General features: G+C 40.0%; 1 protein-coding gene across 2 annotated transcripts in view; it reads left to right on the forward strand.

The window, feature by feature from the left end:
- The window catches only part of ZNF318 (zinc finger protein 318), a 32,125-nt gene that overhangs the window by 1,616 nt on the left and 13,204 nt on the right, over window positions 1-17,305 (forward strand). For both annotated transcript variants that reach the window (XR_007628811.1, XM_050314288.1), the window contains exons 2-6: window positions 3,754-3,899; window positions 8,763-9,396; window positions 10,496-11,920; window positions 14,331-14,430; window positions 15,196-15,482. Coding sequence is in view for 1 of the 2 variants with exons in the window: in XM_050314288.1 (XP_050170245.1) it covers window positions 3,754-3,899; window positions 8,763-9,396; window positions 10,496-11,920; window positions 14,331-14,430; window positions 15,196-15,482 (2,592 nt within the window). In the remaining variant the exon portion in view is untranslated. The remainder of the gene's footprint in view (window positions 1-3,753; window positions 3,900-8,762; window positions 9,397-10,495; window positions 11,921-14,330; window positions 14,431-15,195; window positions 15,483-17,305) is intronic.

The following is a 17,305-nucleotide window of genomic DNA, read 5'->3' on the forward strand; positions in this document are numbered from 1 at the left end:
CTAAAAAGCTTGCCTCTGGCCATTTGATTTTATGTGGTATTTCACCCTTATCTCAGTCCTCTAAGTTTCCCCTGGGGTAGCTTTGCAAATGGCATTGCTAGTAAGATCCAGGATAAAAATAACTAACTTTTTTTAAAGGAAATACTTTTTTATCTGATTCACATAATTTGGGATTGTGTGATGTACAGTTGCGTGGTCACAATTGACAGGGTGGCAAACTGGGACACGGGATAGAACTTTCTTAAACTGACTTCACCATCACTCAGTCTCCCATTTCACTGTAACCACAATAGACTGTGAACCTGTGCTGGCTGCAACAAAATTTCCAGTGCTGAATGTGTTGGTGATTCAGACTTGGAGAAATTTGATGTAGGAGATTTTGACTAGAAGGCTCCCACTCCCCCTTTAGTGGGGGGAAAAAAAGCCACCAAAAACATTGACTTTACACAAACATTATTCTTGACAAACACTATTCTTCTAGTGTTATTTTGCACCCTCCTGGCTCAGGTTAAAGCAGTAATCTCAGCAAATTGTTGCAGATTAATGATGTTTTTCTTGCCTGTTCTAACTACGGAGAAGGATCGAGAAATTATTAACCCTAGAAAGTAGACTTCAGCAGGCTAGCTAATGCTGAACTGCCGATCCAAATGGATTTTTTGTTGATTTACAAAAATGTTATGCATTTAAGGAAAATGTTTTTCTAGAAAGGAACTCTCACAATGGAAGGGATTTTGAGACAATTAAATGGAGCTCTTTTTGCATTTGCTAAAGTCCAGTATAAGTAATTCTTAGAGTGTATAATGTGCACGTTTTATATGGTAACTTTTGCCCCCCAGCAACTGTTTGACCAACACTACTTCTTTCAAAGTGCTGTTATAAAGCATAAAATACACATACAGGTTTGGTTTACTTTTTAAAAGTACTATTTACAGAAGTAGCATTAATTAGAGAGAGATAAAAGCTGGGATTATGTTGATGTTTTCCGAAGAGCGGAAGGAACTATGTGTGATGGAAACAAAACAGACGGCAGATAAGTTAGGTCATTGTGACTGGGTAAAGTTTTAATAAAATCTTTAGGTTTTTATGACTTGAAACCCCCTCTTCTCAGAAGTTTGAGGATGCAGAGTGTGCAAATGTAGAAAGTTAGACAGATGCGTTAGTGAGATTTTGGAGCTGTCACTGAAAGGAGATGAATTCAGACAGAAGCCTGAAGAATAGGAATTTAAGCTGCAACAAGGAAAGAGGACTTGCAAGAGGGGAATATATGCATAAGGGTGGAAGATACAGTGTATGGAATGAAGACACTGATGAGGTAAGGGCATGGGCTTGAAATGCAGAAGAGATTTGAGTGCAAGCTCTGTGTTAATGTCCTTATCCTTCAAATGAATTGGAGTATGAAAGGAGCAGCCTTAGAGATTTCTTGCTCCGTTTTCGTGATTCTGTTTTGGGGCTTGTTTGTTTGTGAGCTAGATTGCATGGATTCCTAGGCTATCAGCATTGTTGCATATTTTCTCATGCATAGCTGGGATGCTGACTGCCAGTGGAGCTGTGTGTATTGCACATATTGGACATTATAAGTATGGATGGTGTTAGTTTCTTAGTAGCTGGGGAAAACCTTGTGGTGACTGGAAGAACGTGGAGTGACAGCAAAGGTTTGGGGTGAGTACTGAAAAATGTAATGGAGAAGAGGAAGGTCAGGGCTTTACAGTGAGAGATTTTGGTGGACTTCTATTCGTTTTTGCAAGGCTGACACATGCTGCTTTTATTTATCCTGGCTGATCTGTGTGCTTGTTGTTTTTGTAGTTTCTCTAAGCTTCTTTGCTTTCTTGTAAGAAAATTGGCTGAGATTAGAGGATAGGAGCATGTTGGGTCAACAAAGAATGGAGAAATGATGAGCAGGTGTGCAACCTGTTCAGCAATGTGGCAGTAGTAACTGTGGTTTAGATGACAGAACAGGAAGGAGAGAAATGCAGTGCAGTGCATAGGTAGGAATGACTAGTGGTGGTGTTCAAAGCTCCAAATGCAAAAACCTTTTAAAACTGAAATTTCTCAAACTGGGGGAAAAAAAAATCATGAAGTTCAAATATATACTGCTGTAACTGCTCTCTCTGGGCAACCTGTAGGGCGTCACAGGCAATCCTAATATCGTTAACTTTCTTAATGAAAACTACTTCTTTCTTTTGCCCAGTTTGTTCTGAGGTGTAATCATCACTTCTCTCTCTTCAGTGGAGATGGTTGTCATCTATGTGCCCAACTTGCTAAAAGTCTTGATGACAAGAAGATGCCCTCGAAGATAGTCACTTCTTGAGGCAGCTGTCAAAATTCGGCATTATAATGAGCACAAGTGAGCCTTCAGAGTGTGTTTGTGTGAGACACATGCACCTTGTATATGTTGTGTCTCTCAGCCAGGCGGTTGCAGGATCAGGCTGTGCTGTACAATACAGCTGACCTTAAAAAGTAATTAAAATGTCTTCTGATAAATGCTGAGATTCAGATTAATAGAACAAACCAATAATCACTAATGCGTTATATTTGAATAACATTATGTGCACAATGGATTCTAGTGCAGATTTGTACCGCAAGTGAATTTTGTTCAGGCAAATGTGTGAGGGAATTCCCTTGCTTTCTTGTTGGAGATTACGTCCTGTTCTTTTGCTCTCTTGGAGGATTGAGTTGAATCTGCTGCATGTTCTTGGGGTGGATGCAGACAATAAATATAGTGCACCTGCTGCTTGGTACTGCAATTTTCTGCAGTGAAAGCAATATGTGGTGCATGACTGGTTTGGCAGAATTGAAACTGGTGCATTGCTTTGTGTTAAGCAGGATCTAAATTGTGTTGGTTTAAAAAAGCAAATCACGTATCTCTGTCTTCAGGCAGTGTCATCTGTTTCTTATGAAACTCCCGTTACTTTGATCATTCCTGTATTCTAATGCCATATTCTGGAATAATGTGAGGTGTATCTGGTTAAGCAAAACTTACAAATAATGACATTTTTTGTACTGTGTATGTGTCCAATGGAAGATCCATGCAGAGGCAATTACTCAGGCCTTCTCTGCCTTAGATTTTTCAAAGGGAACTTTACTTAGCTCTGATTTATCTCTACCAATAATAAATAATGGTAATGAGAATTCTATTATAGAAGGTGTTTCTAGTGTCACTGGTGTTTTTAGTATTATGTTGGGTTTATCTATTGGGTTTATCTATTGAAAGCAGCATGAGGTGAGAAAAACTGTTGAAACCATGACTACTAGGAAAATATTTGTTTACAATGGTTTATACTTTGGTTCCTGTTGTTACTGAATTTGGAAAGGTCCAGAAATCCAGATACTTTTATTAAGAAATTCCTGGCAGTGTTTTTTATTCCATGTTTATTTAGCTGCTGCTTCTCTACAAAGAAAGAAGGAGAGTAGCAAATCTGGGACTTTGTGAACTTCTCTCTGTTTTTATGCTTTCTGAAATGGTGCTTTATGGAATGTATTTTTAAGTTGAAAATTTCTCTTCTAGACAATTTAAATATGGAGCATGTTATTAGCATCTGGGATGAGAAATTAAACTCAGTCAATGCCCTCCTGTTTCTTAAGTAACTGAAGACGATGGAAATATTTGGAACAGTTGCTTTTCTAGTTTGATTTTTTAAATTGGTCCATCCACCCCAGGTCTCATTTATTAAGCAGAGCAGAGTCACTTGCCTTTCTGTAGCTGAGATTAAAATTCCCTGATTGATGGGCTTGCACTCTTTCTTCAATTTACAGAGACGTTCACCGAGTCTCCGCTCTGAGTCTTCACTGGAACACAGTTTGTGGATTACTGTTGGTAATGACCGGTATTGCATTGGCACACCGGAGCGGAGGAGGCTGCCTGATAGACTGGGCTCACCAATTGATAACCTGAGTGACAGGTATGGACCTCCACAGATGGGCATTCATTCGAGTGGGTGAAACAGCAGGGGAGTGGCTCTACTGGCCCAAACATCTAATTAGCCCAGGGAATGCCTAGGGAATGACGGGTAAGCATGTAGTGATGCTTCCTGGGAATACTCCTGCAGCCTCTGGCAAGTTGTGGTGCAGGGAATTCCTGAACAAAAGTCTCTGCCTGTGTTCATAGTAACTAAACGGATATTTCTTTAATTTTGGTCAACTGCATCTTAACCCCGTATAAACTAAACATGCACAGTATGTATTGCAGGAGGGAGGGTGATGTTCCACCCTTAGGTGCTTCCTTCCCCTTAAAAGGTTGGACGTCACAGGGAGACACTTCATTTGATATTTCACTGCTTCAGCCACCTCCTTCTGTTTCTTACAAACCTATCTAGTCCTTACTAAAAGGAAGGTTGTTTATCATAAGGATAGTGTAAAACTTCAGCTTGCTCATTTATTGGGACGAATCATCTGCTTTTCTAATTTTTGAGACTAGTTTATAAAAAACCTTAGAGTAGCTTGAAGAAGATTGTTATTTTGATTTTAAAAACCCTGTAGAAGAGAAATGAATGTAGTCAGACAGTCTCATACATAATAAAACAAGGGTTAGAATTCTTAGGATCCCTTGATTGAAATTAGAGAGAAACAGTTAATGAAGAGACTTCTTTTGTGTTAAAAATACTGCTGTGAACAGAGAAGTGTAAGTATTAGTAGATACTGTTTGGAAATCTTTGCCTCCAGTAGGAGAAGAGTTATGATCTGGCAAAAGAAATAAAATCAGAAAACTTTTGCAAATAAAATAATTCTCTTTGTCTTGATTTGTGAAGCTAAAGATGGCATAGTTTGTGCCCCAGAGCACATTTACAGTTTCAGGTCAGGGATAAGCAACCAGCACAGAAAAAACCACTATCACTTTCATTTCTGATGCAAATATCAGCAACTGTTAAAAAAAAACCAACAAAACAAAGAGAGAGAGGGAAGTAAGCAGAATAAGTGAATTTCCTCTTTCTCAGGTGTAAAGTTAAGTTTCAGCAGGTGTAGAAAACCATGTTTTTAGTTTCAGTACTGTCACTTTTATGCCTTTACCTCAGTTCTCCTGGGATCAGTGTTCAATTTGTAAATCCCCTGTGCAGTCTGCAGTCTTCTGAATGAAATGAGTGCATATGCCCAGGGAGAAAACAGTGGTTGGAAGAAGGAACTGGTATGTAGTGTAGGAGAACTGGCACTTCTGTGACAAATTAAGAATATTTGGCGTTGAGGGGTGATGGTGTTTGTCCCATTGCTTCCTTTTCTCAAGTGAGGTTTTATATTTAACCTGTTTTGTGGTGAACAATTAGAAGTAACATCAGATATAGTGGAGTTTATTTTAACATAAAAGTCATGAAGAACTTTGACTTTATCTCTGTTACAGAACCCACAGATATAAAAAAAATGGTCAGAATAAACTCCAAAGAAGGTATAAAAGTGACAGATGAGTCAGAATGAGAATAAGAGAAAGGGAGACCATGTAGACTTTAGTTTTTAAGTGACTTCCTATGTATTTGTAGTGTACATATACAAGAACTTCATGTTTTTACATTTCCTTTTTCTGTCTAATCTGTCTGTGCTGCCTGCACTTGTCTGAGTGATGCCCATTGTCCAGAAGCGTAAAGTATGTGACAACCTAGTCATCCATTAGCTTTTCCTAAATCATATAGGTACTGCTTCTGTATTTCAGATTTCCTCATTGCTAGCCATTTTGGTTGTTTTCAAAAGACACTTGGTATTGGGTTAAGTATACATTGTTTATCAAGTATTTTTCAGCATATATTTTTTCCCCCTCTGAGAGGCTGCCCTGGTGCCGGGACACTGACTTTATATCTGTCACTGGTTTTAAAGTGGTCCTTATTGTGAATCATCATTGGATTTAATCCTAGTCATATCACATTCTTATTTGCCATGTGAGATGTTCTCATTCTAATTAAAAAAAAAAAGAAAAGAAAAAATAGAGTGTTTTCTGAAGATGTCTCTTCAAATTTTGAAGTAATTGGAGCAAATAATTCTGAATTTAGTTATTCTCAGCTATTTTTGCTAACTTCTCTACTTAGAGATTTCAGGCAATCACTTTGACAAATTATTCTCCCTAAGTTGTAGGGCCTTGAGATGGTAGAGAAGTTCATTAGCCTATAAAAGAAATAAAATACAAAGGATGGAAATCAGGGATGATTTTAGAGTCTATTGCAGCAGTGGATTTTCAGGATGCCTGAGGTAACTTTCTCAGAGTGTATTCACATACAGGTTCATCCTAGAACATCTGTTAGAACTTGCCCCAAGTTTCTAGGGCAGCTGGCCTGCACATGTCTGTGTAGGCATCCTGAATGCTGCTGGCCTGTGTCTTCAAGGTCATCTGAGCAGCTTCAGTCTTCTACTTCAACAGATTAGTATTTTTTTGTCTTCCAGAATCTCAGTTTATCAAAACGAAGAGTAAATCTTATCCCTCTCCCTGTCTCCCTCTTCTTCCACTCTCAGTATTTTTAAGACATTCTACTACTACCTGAGCTGGCATAAGCTACACAGAACACCCCACTAATTCTTTCACCTGAGGTTAATACAAAAGATAGACCATATGCCTGCAGACACTTGGTCTGCATTAAGCTGTGTTCTTAAATAGCATTTTTTGGGCATAATGTCAGAAGTAGCAGTTGGCTTGAGTGTGAGCAGCTCATCTGATTTCCTCTTTAAAGACTGTGTTAAAGGGGAGTCCTGTTGGTTGCTGATGGCAAAATACCATTATTTATTTCTGTTTCTGTGAATAAATATGCCAGAAAATAAATTACCTTACACTAGTTGTAGTTCTCTGAGGCATCATGTCTATGTAGCCTATTGTCTGTTTACCTTCTCTGAGACTGCAAATTCCAGTAATTTATGGATTTTGTGTTGGTGAAGGAATTAGGATGGTCACAGTGGTACCACCTTGTATCCTGTCTCAAGGATGCAATAGCCAGTAGTGGACATTGCTGGCTGAAAGTATCCAAACCAATTACGTGACATACCATAGTTCATGTAAGGCAAGTAATCCTTTTTCTCACACCTGTATTTAATACTTGGGGTTTAACTTGCATCTTAGCTGTTCAGAGCATATTTGGAACATCTTTCTAGTTGTAAATATAGTAGGTTTGCTGTTCCTTTCTTTCCAAAGTATGATTAAATACTCCCTCTGCTTTGTCACTGCAGTCAGAGTATTTGAATTGTAGGTGACAGTTGCCAGGCATGCATTCAAATCATTTTATTGGCACAAAAATCAGGCAAAGGTGTATGGTGAAATACATCTGCTACTCCACCAGGTTTGTTCATGCAGCTTGTACAGGTTTAGCAGGCTCTCAGAGAAGGTGACACTGGAAATAGACATACCTTTATATAGGTTGTAAACAACATTATTTATGTATGAAATCTAATTTTAGCTACTTTTTAGATCTCTTTTGTGCTTTTGAAAGAGGGAAATACGGGTAGTTTGCTGGAAATTGGAAAGATACTGTTAATATGGTGTATGCCAGTTTTGGCATACAGGTACAGGTGTATGCCAGTTTTGCTTTATAAGATGTGTTGAACTGATAAAGTATCTAATGAATGCTTTGCAGTGATGCAGGTTAGAGATGAAGTGATATTTTGTGTTAATTTTGTTCTTAAATATGCGTGTGTAAACTATAAAAATACTGAAGAAAAAAACCTTGTCTGTGCATGTCTGTTATTCCTTAGTCTGATTTTAAAAACTGTGGCTGTAATTTATCTGCATATTTTTTTGAAGGTATCTTCTGGCATGACTGGATTTGTGCTTCTCAGATATATGGGGGGACCTTTCTGAGTAGGAGGAGGTGACTTTTGAGGATTCAGGCCATAGTACATAGTTTGTCTGGAGTTTATATGTTGATCACTCAGGGAAGCTGCTTCTGTCCCATTGTTTTCACTTAAGAAGCACATTTTCTTCACATTCTTGGAGGATCTTGCTAGATTTTGAAATATGAATGAATAAAATTAGCCAGCAGCTGGTAAATGTAAAGTGGTTTGGTTTATTTCTGCCTTATCTAAAAGAAGAGTCCCAGCGAAGTTTTTAGGGGTGGAGAAAAAGGCTTTACTTAAAACAGTACGCCTAATTGGAGATGTGTGTAGGAATTGGTCCAAAAGAAAATACTCCCAGAGAAGAAGCTGGTTACTCTGATGTCGTGCCAGTTGCATGTCCATTGTGTGTAATAATGCAGGGGCTGGCACAAATGAATGATACTGTAACACTTATTCTCCCTTGTTCATAGATATCAGAAACTGTGCGTCTTTTTGGGTATAGCCATTAATGTGGTTAGTGACAATCCTGTCTACAGATCTGTTGCAAGAGAAAATGTAGCTAGAATTTGTAGTCCTTGTCCACAGCTGAAGATAAAAGAAGGATCTGGCTGCACTTGCCAATGTGAAACTGAATTATATCTTGAATAATTCACATGAAATTTGACCTTGGCATCTTGCCGGGAGAAGGGAAGAGAGGGATTGTGGTCTGAAATATGATAGTAAGTTTTTTTAAAACGTGTAGTCTTTCACATTCACAGAAATAAATCCATTCTGTCAGTTTTTCAAGGCTCGCTCTTATCCTGCAGTTGAATTGTTCATGTCACTGTGTTTGCAGGTGAACAGTACTGTTAAAAATAAGTCTCCCTCTCTCTCTACCCTGCCTTTTACATACATAGAGTGTTGATTCTGTTTAGTGATGGAGATGTTATTCTGAAACCAATTTGGAAATTTCTTACCCTTGAGTAGGAGTAAGGCTTAATTTACTCTGATTCAAGTCCTTTTGTTTATTCTGTGCTTATCTTACACAGGGATGATATGGCTGATGGTCCAATATTCACTAGAGGCCTCACATGTCCTCGAGGCCTTGAGAGATACCCATCACATGAAGATCAACCCTCGAGTCCCTTCCCTGTGAGGCACGATGAGGACTACCGCAGCCGAGATGTTTTCCTCCACCGCTCAGATTACAGTCCACATTATGGCCGGCGAGAAGAGCTGCCTCGTGGATCTGACAGAGATGGTGACAAACTGAGGAGATCCCCTTACCCACTGAGGCCGGAAGAGAGGGGACGAGAAATAAAGCGTCCGCGGTATGAAAAGGATGAGAAGATGCATGGTGTGAGCGGAGAGCATCAGGGTTTCTCATCAGGAACACGGAACTACCGCAGACGAAGCCGCAGCCGTAGTAGGAGCCTGAGCCCATCGTACCTGAATGAAGAATTCCGAGAGCTTGACCGTGCAAGGAGGAAAAGAGAAGAAGAAGAGCGTAGCAGAAATGTGAATCATGATGTTTCAGGCAGTGGCTATGCGATCCCTGGCTTGACTAACACACTACAGACTTCTGAGCCTCGGTATACATACAGGCCTGAAGAAATCCCACCCATGCCCAAAAAATCTATTTTGAAGAAACGAGTGGAGATGGAAGTAGAGTCTCCTATTCAGGTTTGGTCTCTGTCAGTCTGTCTGTATGTTTCTACTTTCCAGAACTATTACTTTATGATACAGAATATTAGTTTGATTTCCAAAACAGAAAGACCAAATCTTTACATTTTCCTGTCTTTAAGAGGACAGGTGTCTTTTTGCAGACCTACACAAGTTAGAATTGCATTAGAAACTCTAATGGTGAAGGCATGTAATCAAGAATCATATATATATATATATATATATATAACCTGAGACAGAATAAAATGTCTTTGTGGGAATCCAGCCCAGGATGCTGAGATCTGGGTTAGCTTTTATAGAAAAGCTGACACTCCTAGTAACACAGGCAGTCAGGACATTGATCAAAGCTCTTTGTCTGTCACAGTCTCTCCTTCTTGTTTCCTTATAGACTTAGAGAACTGCCTAATGCATCCCCAGTACCTCTGTCTGAAAACATCTTTGGAGTTTCCTTTTTTTTCCCCTTTGGACTGTAGAGCTGGGGTCAGTCCTACTTAATTTGTACCCAACCAAAACCAGTTGTCTCAAAGTTAGAACATTGGAAAGACACGTGACTGTGACCACTGTTAGAAATTGACTTTTCTTGTGTCATTTTGATTTGCCTGTTGTGCTGATCAGTGCTGGTTTGACAGTGACATGTTCATCTCAGGAGTGTTCCAATTCTGATGATCCCATTCCATACCTATTATTGGAAATGCTATTCACATGCCTTTAATTGTGAATATTTGAAGAAGACTGGGAATAACCCTAGTGCAGTTGTTTTTAACTGTTTTAAGGTGTTGAAAGCCTGTTTCACTGTGACTAAACTCAAAGCATATCCAAAACTATGTTGCAGGATTTCAATTTAAAAGGTAAAAGTTTTTTGATTGCAAAAAATTTGTGAAATTAAATAGTGATTTTGTGTATTCTCTGAGATAAGCATTCATTGCTGGCCATGTCCTTACAGAATCATCAGGCAACTTGTTTTGTAATCTTCTGTTTGTGTTCTCTTTGAACTGTATATTGTCTTTTCTAACTCTTTTATTCAACTTGAACTCGAGGAATTAACAGTGCACAGTCGCCTCAGAAGGCCTTGTAGTAAATAGTACCTTCTCTCTTTCAGCCTGAGAGCTTTTCAAGCAGTCCGGCTCCCAGCAAGGATCTTCCTCTTCTTTCCAGTCAGTCATCTCTGCCCCAGAGCAACAACGTGGCTCCTTTTGCCTCTGAAGTGGAGAACTTTCTCAAACGGTTTAACAAAGACTCTCTTGTGGAGTCTGCAAACAAGGAGTTGCGTGAAGATTTATATGAGTGGAGCCCACTTTCTGGGCCTCCCAAAGACACTTTCACGTTTGAAGAAAAGTTTGGGAGCTTCTTAAGTCACAAAGAAAAGGTAGAAGCCAAGTCAGAGCCCGCTGATCGCCATACTGACTTCCTGCTACCTCATGAGAGGGCCAGTCAGGATGGCAGTGGTTTCTCCCGAATTCTGGGCATGATGGCTGATTCTGTAAGTGCTCAGGAGAAGAGGAGGCGTAGCTTTCCTGACATTGAGGATGAAGAGAAATTTCTTTATGGTGATGAGGATGAGGAGACCAAAATGGAATCTCTCCCTGTTCAGAAGCCCCCAGTGAGTTGTGGCAATGAGATAATAGTCCAGAAAACGAGCCCACCTCCTTCTCCTGCTCCAGCTGTCAAACTGGATGCTTTAGAAGAGCCAAATGCAGAGTATGCAAAGATCCACGACTTACTCAAAACCATTGGGCTTGACATTGGTGTTGCTGAAATTGGAAAACTGGCTGTCCGTACCCAGGAACGCCTTCATGGCAAAAAATTGGCATCTCGTTCTCCAGATCGTCGCTCTTCAGACACTCGCAGACTGGACCATTGGGACTTGCGGCGCAGCCGGAGTGACACTCGTTCTCCCGAGTCAGGCCAGCAGCGTTCAGCGTCGCCTCCGGTCTCTTTTCAGCAGTCCAAAGATGCATCCTCTCTTCAGAAATCAGAATATACTAAGAACAAGCCAGTGGGACAGGATATACCTCCATGTGCACCAGAACAGCCTCTTCCTTCTGTCTCTCTCATTCCCTCAGTTCCACCAACTCCTCCTAGTTTGCCACCTACACCTACTTCTGTTGCCCAATACCAAATTCCCAGCTATTCCCACTACACTCCCACTCAAATGCCCCAAAACTATCCACCTCCCACAATAGCTCCTCCAGGATACGATGCATATGGGCATTATATGGCGTATGCAGCTCCCGGCTGGCCCATGTACCCCCCTGCCCAGCAGCCTAACCCTACACTGCCAGAAGCTCATGGCCTTCTTACGATGGCCATGACAGCGAACCCCACACGTCCCAATCTCCGGGTGATTGAGACAGTGTCCTTGGGAAAGGATGTCCCTGATGTAAAAAGAGATGGTTCTGTGCTCGTTCAAGTCCCTACCACTCCTTCTCATTCCAAAGCGCCCCTTCGTCTGTCTTCACACCCTCTCAAAAATACCACAGAAAGGATGTCGGATGAAAAAAATCGGGCAGCTCAAAAGCAGAAGGTATGCTACATACTCTAATACATCAAAGTGTATTGCACTGCATGATAGGTGGGGTGGAAGCTTTTCCTCTTCAGGTACACCTTTTCTTTTTTTCGTGAGTGGCTCCAGTTTAAAAACAGTTCGACTAAATTTACTTTTGTTAAAGATTTCTAAGCATTTGTCTGTATTAATCTGTGACAATTTAAAAAATGCATTTTAAATCCCCCAAAGTTGTATGGCATGGGCTATGGCAGAACAGATGAAATCAAACACAAAGTTGAAGTTTCTTGGACCGGCCAAAATCTTGCAGAGAAATTACATGATGGCCACAGCTTGGCTTTATTCCACTGAGCCTTAGTTATTGAAATACCTGAAGATATCTAGCGATATATAAATACCTGAAGGGACAGTGGAAAGAAAATGAAACTGGGCTTTTTTCACTTATGTCCAGTGTCAAGACAAGAGGCAATAGGCATAAACTGAAACACAGGAGGCTTCATCTGAACATGGCATATCATAACATGATTATATTTATATTAGACATTCTTAAATACATACTAAAATATATCATTAAATTCACCATGTCATACAATTTTCCCTCTACATTTATATTAATTCTTACAAAAATAGCAAAATGAGAAGAACTTAAGGGAAACTGTTCTTTATTTGGAGCATCTGACACCAGTTCAGGTTATGTGTATTAATGTTTTCATCTTCTAGTTACCTTGGTTTGCACAATAATTAGAGAGTAGTGGGGAAGAATGTATTTTAAAGTAGGAAACTGTAGTTACATAACTGTAAAAGAACTGCAAGATTCCCAGAAGTTGTTTGTATTTTCAAACTGATGCCCACTCAGTCTTTGTGGTTAAAATAAGGGCATAGAATGATTTGTGTGAGAGGGTACCTTTAAAAGATCGTTGAGTTCCAAGCCCCCTACCAGTGGGATGGACACCTTCCAGTAGGTCAGGTTGCTCAAAGCCCCATACAATCTGGTTTTGAACACTTGCAGGGATGGAGAGTCCACAGCCTCTCTGGGCAACCTGTTCTGGTGCCTCACCACCCTCATTCTAAAGATATCCTTCCTTGTATCTATCTAGGTTTAATCTACCCTGTTTTAGTTTAAAACTGTTGCCACTTGTCCTGTCACTACATGCCTTGGTGAAATATCTGTCCTCATCTTTTTTCCAAGCTCTTCCCAGAGCCTTCTCTTCACTTAAGCAAAGTGCTACATCAGCAAATAAGTGAGCTTTTATTCCTTGCAGGAATAATTTCTTCAGCTGACATGACTGAAATTTTGTACTTAATGAAATCCGGTACTTTTGGCAGAAGTCTGTTGGCTAAAGGTGTGTGGTTTTCTCCTGCCCTGACATACCCTGGTAACTCACCTCTACGTCTTGGTAGAACTTCTAGGACTTTTCTGCACTACCAGACATCTTTGACTTGGGCTGAGTGCACCTTTTTTTTTGCTGGCGTGGCTTGCAGTATAAAAACTTGCATGCTCCAGTTGATGTCCCCACGCTGCAGAAAACCCATTATGAGAAAATGGTGTTTTGGGAATAAAAAAAATAGCACACAAAAGCTTACGGCATTTTAAGATGTGGCCTAGCTGTGTTGGTAGAACTACTTCCAGGGCTTACTCCAGGAAGGATCCTGCCACCATTTACATTGCCATTAGTAGTAGTGGTTGTCTAGGGAAGTCAAAACCTTGAGCCACTCGTTGTTTGTTCAAGGAAGGAGTAAGTAGTCAATTTTAAGAGCATTGGGAAGGTAAAAATTGGGATTTGTCTCTTGAAAAATAAAGCTGAAAAAGGAATTGAAAGAACTTTTCGGGCTTCATTTTGCCATATTACTTTGTTTCCTTCTGTGAGAATCAATGAAAATCAGTGAAAAATGGATTTGTGAGCTCCTCATGTCACAGTTTACCTTATTGAGCAAGAAACAAAGTTCATCCTGGTGTTTCATTTCAGACAGTTATGATCAGATTGAAGCAGAAACCTAAATAATAGCTAAAATTGTCCAGAGTCAAAGCAGGAGGCAAGGTGAAGGGCTGTGAAAGCTGATGGAGCATGCTAGCTGTAGAGATACTGCACGAGTTTTGAAGAGCCATCTAGCACTGATCTTGCTTTGCCCTGTACAAGATAGTCAGCTGAGCTTCTGCCTTGGGAAGCGGTGCAACAAACAGAGCAGTTTTGGGGAATACACTGCCCAAAGGAAAAAAAACTACCTACGTATAGGGCTGAAGCATGACCACACTATATAGGTACCTTCAGATACATATGAAGAGGTGAATTCATTGTGTTAAAATTCTCTAGAATATTCTGAGAATGGTGAGCAGTGTTCTGTGTCTGGCAAACTGAGGTCTTGCTGCCATTCTTGCAAGACTGATTAACTTGTGTTGGAAAGAGAAGAACATCCCTTCCAATTTATTTAGGTGATAGAAGAGAGAGAAAAACTGAAGAATGACCGAGAAGCACGGCAGAAGAAGCTTTACTATCTCAAGACTGAACTGGACAGGCTTCGTAAACAGCAAGGTAAAGTGCATTACCCGCCCTGCAGCCCCTGCATCTTTTTTCCTGATTGGCGTGTGTCACAAATTCTGGTGCCTTCTAGGAGAAGTGGAGACTGAAATAATAATAGTCTGTAACAGTATTTTCATACTCCTGGCAATGAAAAACTCTTGAGAAAGCACTGACCTAATTACTATATTAAAATTAATTGCGTCAAAATTTGGCTGTTACACTGAAGCAAACAGTTGCTCTTGCATCTCCTTTGGCAGCTTGTTAAGTTAAATTAATTGCACTTTGTGCATTTTAGTGCTTCTTTATTAGAAATGAGAAATAAAAAATAAAATGTCATTGTGCCTTTCAATTTTTCATGAATCTTATCTGGAGATGGAAAAGTCCTCTCTAGACAGAACTACATTTTTGTCTTTAGATCTTATTTGGTTCAAGTAAATACTAATTTGCCTCACCTTTGAAAAGTGATACTTTCAGGTTAAAATATAAAATTTAACTTCTACTTGTTTGGTCACCCAGGGAAATAGTGATTATTAAATAGATACTCTTGAGGATTATGGTGCCTCTGTTAGGGTTTATATTAAAGCAGTCCTTATAGAAGGCAGATCATGCAGATTTAGTGATGCTGTACCTGAGAGTCACTTCCATCTTTACAACTTTATAGTCAAGATTTAACTGCACTATGTTATATCAGTATTTTACTTGTTGCTGGAATTGTACAGATCTTAAGTCAATTTTTCTGTTGCATTTCTGACTCTTCAACTTCCTTGACTGGCTCAGGAGAGATGTTGAGGAAAAAACGTCGTGAGAAGGACGGACACAAAGACCCCTTGTTGATTGAGGTGAACAGACTACAGGAGAATATTATGAAGGAGATTGCAGAGCTGCATAAAGAATCTGATGCAGCTGACAAGAAGCAGTCTGAGCTTGACAAAGTAGCACAAATCCTGGGGATTAACATATTTGAAAAACCCCGGAAACCATCTGTGGAAACTAAAGATTCTTCAGAAAAGAACAGCAAGTCAGAAAATGCAAAAGGTGTGGAGAAAACATCTTCCTCCAACAAGGTAAAGTCTTATGGCTTGTGTGCTAATGATTTTCCCACTAAGAGAAGAGGGCACTGGGGAGACACCTGGTCCCAAACATTTACTAGAGGATCATTTGATGTCATTTGTTACCACATCTCATACACTGGTTTTGATGGTGATGCAGATGAGAGTCAATGTATCAGTGTTTATAATTTCCCTCGGGGGTTTGTGCAGTTTAATATCACTTACTGGTTTTGATCTTGGTTTTGCTGAAGCATTGGTTGGATTGAACAGTATCACGAGTGTTTGTAGCTGTTTGGTTTCATTGCCATACCAGGAGGACAGATGTTTTCTGTACAACATTTCTGGCATGGCCTTTCAAGGATGAGTGTTTGTAGCAGCAAAGCTCTCTGCAAGTTTGGAGCATGTTGATCTTCTCACTGGGTAATGATAGTAACAAATCTCAAGACTCACATATGACTGTCAGCTTAACATGATCATTTTGTATGTGCTACGTGTTCTCTCTTAAGAAATGTCAGTATGCATGAGTATGGTCTCTCTTACACAGTCTGTACTACTGAGGGCTGGATGTACCAAAACAGGTGTACTGCATTCCAGAAGATAGCTTTTACTTTGGAAGTAGTGTATGATACCAGCATCTGAAAGGTTATGCACATATTCAGAAAATTATTTATCCTGCTTTTCAGATGTTTATTCAAATACGTAACAGAAATAGCTGGTGGGAGATTGTAGGTGCATTTTGTGTTGACCCTACTGGATATATTTTTTGCAGAGAGGAAAATGTTAGTAGGGTAAGATGCATAAGAACGATTGTGCCCTCTTCAATGTCTAGAAGTATCCAAAGGGAGGGTGCCAAGAGGCTGGAGCCAGGCTATGTTCCGCAGTGCCAAGCAATAGGACAAAAAGCAATATGCTGAAACTAATGCCCAGGAAGTTCCACCTGAACATGAGGAGGAACTTCTTTACTGTGCAGGTGACTGAGCACTGGAACAGATTGTCCAGAGAGATTGTGAAGTCTCCCTCACAGGAGATACTTAGAACTGGATGCAATCCTGTGCCACGTATTCCAGGATGACCCTGCTGGAGTATGGAGGTTGGACCAGGTGACCCGCTGTGTTCCCTTCCAACCCGACCCATTTTGTGATTCTGTTATTTCCTGCAAGGTCACTCAAATCTATGTATCCTGTAAACTTTTCCTTATGATTTATCATGGTCTGGTTCAGAGAACTCTAACTAGATATCTTCCATTTAAAGACTTGCTTTTGGTTTTGATTTTGCTGTTTCTCGAAATATCACTGAAGTTTACTGTCCACTTACTTTTGGAAAATCATTTGCTTCAGTCACCACTTTGTAAAACTAAAGTAGGCAACAACATCTGTTATGTCCTACATTGCATTAAGTTATATAGCTTTCTTTTCTAGGGATATGGCATGTGTGAATATACTTTCCATTATTTTCACTTGCATTGTTTGTATCGTCCAAACCCATAATGATGTCCTTTTCATAGTTCCTTATTTTAATGTAGAAAATTTTGAGTTCTGCACAGGATTATTTAATATTTTTGGACATATGTAGGCACATGGGGCGCTGCCTTTAGCCTCTAATATTCACCTTGTAGTTCTGATTGTTAACTTTTTTTCATGAAAAGAAAGGTCGTGCAGGCCTGTTGACACTGAGATCGGTTGACTCTGCCAACCTAAGGGCATCTGCCTTTCTGCTTATCTGCAAGGTACCTTGTGGTCCCTTGCTGCTGAACCTGTGTCTGTGTGTTGTACAGTTCCATAGTGCAGAAGTGAAGATGGTGTTACTGTGCTAAACAAACAGATCACCCTGTCTGGGCT

The sequence above is a fragment of the Myiozetetes cayanensis genome, unplaced genomic scaffold (assembly GCF_022539395.1).
Source record: "Myiozetetes cayanensis isolate MyiCay16 unplaced genomic scaffold, myiCay2020 scf2-11, whole genome shotgun sequence".
NCBI classification, from domain to species: Eukaryota; Metazoa; Chordata; class Aves; order Passeriformes; family Tyrannidae; genus Myiozetetes; species Myiozetetes cayanensis.